Raw genomic sequence first — 4,787 nt, forward strand, 5'->3', positions numbered from 1 at the left:
GTCGACGCTTACGCGTGGATGGTAAAAAATGCAAGTGACGCATACGCGTGCGCGTGGGTCATGCATACGCGTGGGGCTGGCTGTGCGGCTAGCACCCCACCAGCGCAGCCCTGGCACAACTTTCTGTCCAGGTCGCGCTCTCGCATCGTTTCAGCGCTGTTTTGGCACGAGCCAAGTTTGGGCATTGACGCGTACGCGTCGTTCCCGCGCACGCGTGACAACCTTTTTTTTTATATTAAATGAACTCCAGAAATTATTAAACAACTAAACCATAAATTAAACGAAATAAACATAACTGAAAATGAAAATTTAACTTATTACTAATATAAATAAAAGGGAAATTAGCAAGAATTTACCATGGTGGGGTGTCTCCCACTAGCACTTTTAGTTAAAGTCCTTAAGTTGGACATTTGGTGAGCTCCTTGTCATGGTGGCTTGTGCTTGAACTCATCTTGAAACTTCCACCAACGCTTGGACTTCCAATAAGCTCCAACATTTTGAAGTGAATTCACCAAGCCTTGATGAAGTTCTTCACAAGCTCTGAGCTCAGAAAGTTAATCCTCTTGTATGCCCAGTTCCCAAATCTTGTTTCAACACCCGTCTTTAATTAGATCATCATTGTTCCAACCGGGTGGTAAGCAATCCGAATTCTCAATGAAGTACCAAACTCTTCTCTTAGATCCAACCCAACTATCACCAGTCCAGCCCTTGCATCTAGCTCTTGAAATCTCAACCTTGATGAGCCTTGATTTGAAACTCCAACCACTAAACATCCTTCTTTTACGCTTAATGCCACAAAGCTTCCTAAGTTGGCCATCTGTTTCAAGAATACCATATTCAAGTGGGACAGTAAAGCGAATAGAGATAAGTTTTACCCACTCAAATGACGGAGTAGACGACAACCTAGGTAGAGAGGTCTCCAACGATCTTGATAAAGCATATTCAACTCCCGTCTAACCTTTCCGAAGGACTTCCACTTCCACATCACTCTCAAACTCAATTAGAGAAGGTTCTTCATACTCAAGGAGTTCATTTGCAGATGTAGGTTCGTCACTAGGAAGACTTGATTCATGATCATCATCACCATGGGAACTTGCTTCTTGATGTATCCCATCCAATTCTTTATAGGGAATATGCCTTGGAGGTTGTGCACTACCCTCCTCAATATCAATTTCAAGATTCTTGGAGGAATACTCTACAACTCTAGATTCCCATGGAAGTTCAGCATCTCCTAAGTCTTCAACCAGTTCTTCCTCTGCAACAATTACAGTTTCCTCTAATTGTTCCAATACAAAGCCACATTCCTCACTTTTCACTGGAGTTCCTAGTCTCTCCATCATGCTATGTGCTTCATTAGATTCTCCACATGTAGCCATGGGAGTGCTTTGAGTGTTGACGTGCAGTGAAGCTAAATTATCTACTACCTCGGTCAAGGTAGCTATGAACTCTAGTGTTGTTCTTTGCATCTCTCTTTGCTCTTGAAGAAGAACACTTAGAGTGTCATCCATTGGAGATTGGGGTGGATATAAGGGCTCATCGCTTGGGAGGAAAGGTTCATGATAGGAGGGTGATTCATCATGATAAGGATGTGGCGGTTCAACACTCTCCATCTTTTCCACTTGTTGCACAACACACTTCAATCCCTTGTTCTCACATGGGTCGAACTTTTGACGGATAGTTGTTTGAAATCAATCCATTGCTTCCTTGAGACGATCCTTTGACTCTTGTTCCGCTTGGCTAACGTAATTAGGATCATATGGCTCTTGGATTGATGGATATGGACGTTCTCCTATGGAGGGTTGTGTTGGAAAAGAAAATTCATCTTGTGGTTGAAAATTTGCATACACTGGAGGTGGTGTATATTGAGGTGGTGGTTCTTGGGAGTAATTGGGTTGGAATTAGGGTGGCTCTATGTATAGTTCATATGGCTCATAGGATTGTTGGTATGGTGGATAAGGGTTAGGATCATAGGGGGTGTTTGGTTGTAGGGGACTTGTGAGTATGGTGGTTCAAAACTATATTGAGGAGGGGGTTCATAGGCATATGGTGGGGCTTGTTGGTAACTACAAGGGGGTTCACCATACCATTGTCTTGGTACGCACCTTGGAATGGCTCTTGCTCATAGTATGTTGGTGGAGGTTGTTGCCAAGAAGGTTGTCCATAAGCTTGAGGCTCCTCCCACCTTTGATTGTCCCATCCTTGATGTATGTTATCATTGTAGCTTTCATTCCCTACAACATAATTTGAACGAAACTCATAGCCAAAGGGGTGAAAATTCATAGTAACAAGAGAAAATAAAAACAAAAACTAATAAGAACTGATGAAAAAAAAACTCCTAACACTAGAAACAACTAACAAAGAAACGAAAAAGTAAAATTATTCACAATATTCACAATAACCAATAATAAGGAACACATTTGCAATTCCTCGGCAACGACGCCAAAAATTGATGATAGAAAAATATCGGTAAAGATTTTCACAAAAATAATCGCGTTGCAAGTATAGATCTAAGCCGACAATTAAACCTCAATCAAATATAATTTGTTTGTCACTTAAGCAAACCCAATAAAAATAAATTGAAGTATTTAAACCTTGGGTCGTCTCTCAAGGAATTGCAGGGAAGTGTTTTTACTATTGGTTATGGAAAAGTATCTTTTTGGGTTTTTGAAATAAGAAACAAGGAATGTAAATAATAAGAAAATAAAATAACAATTAAGAAAAGTCCTAGAAAGGATTGATAATTGGAATTCCTATCCCCATTATCATAATCACTTGTGATGGTAATTGCCTTTTGCTGTCACTTAATTAACCTCTAACAATTGCAGGTAAGTCAAGTGAGAAAATCAACTTGAGTTCACAAGTCCTAATCAAAGACTAAAGTATGTGAAGCTCAAGCCAACTAGCAAGTTTCAATCACCAACCAACAAGAGACTTTGACAATTCAAGAGTCTCTAATTACTCAATCTAAGCTAAGAACATAAAAAGCTAATTTAAAATCCAACCAAATATTTTATCAAACACTTGGAAGGCACAAAATAAAAGCATAGAAAATTAACAAGGAATAATAAATCTAAACAACCAATTGCAAGCATCAATGATAACAAATGAATAAAGAAGCCATAAACATGAAACATAAAATTGCATTAAAAAGGAAAATCAATTCTAATATGAGAATTCATAAACTAAATTAGCAACATAAAGTAATCAACAAGGGAAGTAAATAAACTAGAATGCTAGAACAAATAAAAGTAGAAGAGAAACTAAATTGAAATAAGATGAATTCAGAATTTGAGAAGGAATAGAATTAAGAACCCTAAAACCTAGAGAGAGGAGAGAGCCTCTCTCTCTCTCTCTCTAGAAAACTACATCTAAACCTAATGTGTGAATAATGAGGTGTGTGTATGAATGATTTCCCCACTCTATAGCCACTAATCTGTGTTTTCGGTCTTGGAACTGGGCCAAAAATAGCCCAAAAATTGCCCCCAGCGTTTTCTGATATCTGCAGCACGTGATGCTTCGTCACGCGTACGCGTCGCCCACGCGTACACGTCGCTTGACAAAATCCTAGTCACACGTACGCGTCGATTGTCTGCTGCACTGATCACGCGTACGCGTCGCCCACGCGTATGCGTCGCTGTCAGCTTCTCAAAACATCATTTTCTTGTGTTCCTTCCACTTTTGCATGCTTCCTTTCCATCCTCTAAGTCATTCCTGCCTTGGAAATCTTGAAAACACTGAGCACACATATCACGGCATCGAATGGTAATAAGAGAGGATTAAAAAGTTAGTAATTTAAGGCCAAAGAAGCATGTTTTCAATCAAAGCACAGAATTAGGAAGGAAAATTTAAAACATTCAATTTATATGCATAAGTGTGAGAATAGTGGATAAAATCCACTCAATTCAGCCTAAAATGTACCACGAAATAGTAGTGCATCAAACCTCAGCACCAATTCGCCTCTCTCAACATCTATCTGGGATCTTTCAGTGGCTAGGAATAGTCTTTTTAGGATGATGGAGTCATCTGTTTCTTCTTCCTTGTTAAGTATCACAGAGTCTACCGGGAGGAATAGCTCTCCAACCTTGTCGAGTACGTTCTCCACTAGCCCATATGCATGCCTCAGGGACTTGTCAGCCATTTGCATAGTTATCCTTGTTGCCTGTGCTTCTTGGATTCCCAGCTTCTTCATTACAGACAAAGGCATCAGATTTATACTTAAGCCAAGATCACACAGGGCTTTGTCAAAAGTGATCTTTCCAATAGTACATGGAATCTGAAAATTCTCTAGGTCTGGCATCTTTCTTGGTAGCGTATTTTGAATTAGTGCACTGCACTCCTTAGTCAGAACCTCTATTTCATCTCCCTTTAAGGCCTTTTTTCATGGGGTAAGCTCTTCATGAGTGCAGCAGAGAGAGGCCTTTGCTCCAAAACCTCAGTAAAAAGGAATATTGATTTAAAGCTTCTTAAAGACTTCCAAGAACTGTGAATGGTGCTCATCCTTGGTCTCCTTTTAGGGCTTCTGAGGGTGTGGTACTTCAGGCTCCTGTGCCACCAATGGGGCGTGTAGCAATGTCCTTCCAATCTCTTCTTGAGCCTTTTTTTTCTTCAATTTCTCAGTAACATACACCTCTTTATACTCGGCCTCCTTGATCAAGACCATAATTTCATCTTCTTTCAAGACCTTTTTCTTAGAGAGTAGGCTTTTTACGAGGTCCCTATAGGGAGGCACCTCCTCCAATACCTCAGCAAAAGGGATATTGTACAAAAACTGAATGAATTGCTCACCT

At 40.0% G+C, this 4,787-nt stretch overlaps 1 protein-coding gene and 1 pseudogene across 1 annotated transcript; both read right to left on the reverse strand.

Annotated features, from left to right (window-relative positions):
• Positions 1–425: 425 nt before the first annotated feature.
• LOC148550732 (uncharacterized) lies at positions 426–1,697 on the reverse strand (annotated as a pseudogene).
• A 2,210-nt stretch (positions 1,698–3,907) lies between these two features.
• LOC148550733 (uncharacterized) lies at positions 3,908–4,297 on the reverse strand. Its single transcript, XM_088494602.1, has one exon. It carries the CDS (start codon positions 4,295–4,297, stop codon positions 3,908–3,910), a length of 390 nt encoding a protein of 129 aa, XP_088350728.1.
• Positions 4,298–4,787: the final 490 nt, after the last annotated feature.

This window comes from Arachis ipaensis, chromosome B7 (assembly GCF_059453495.1).
Source record: "Arachis ipaensis isolate K30076 ecotype BB chromosome B7, ASM5945349v1, whole genome shotgun sequence".
Classification (NCBI taxonomy): domain Eukaryota; kingdom Viridiplantae; phylum Streptophyta; class Magnoliopsida; order Fabales; family Fabaceae; genus Arachis; species Arachis ipaensis.

Coding starts and splice junctions, on each gene's coding strand:
- LOC148550733 (XM_088494602.1), bottom strand. CDS start 4,297: ATGCCAGACCTAGAGAATTTTCAGATTCCATGTACTATTGGAAAGATC.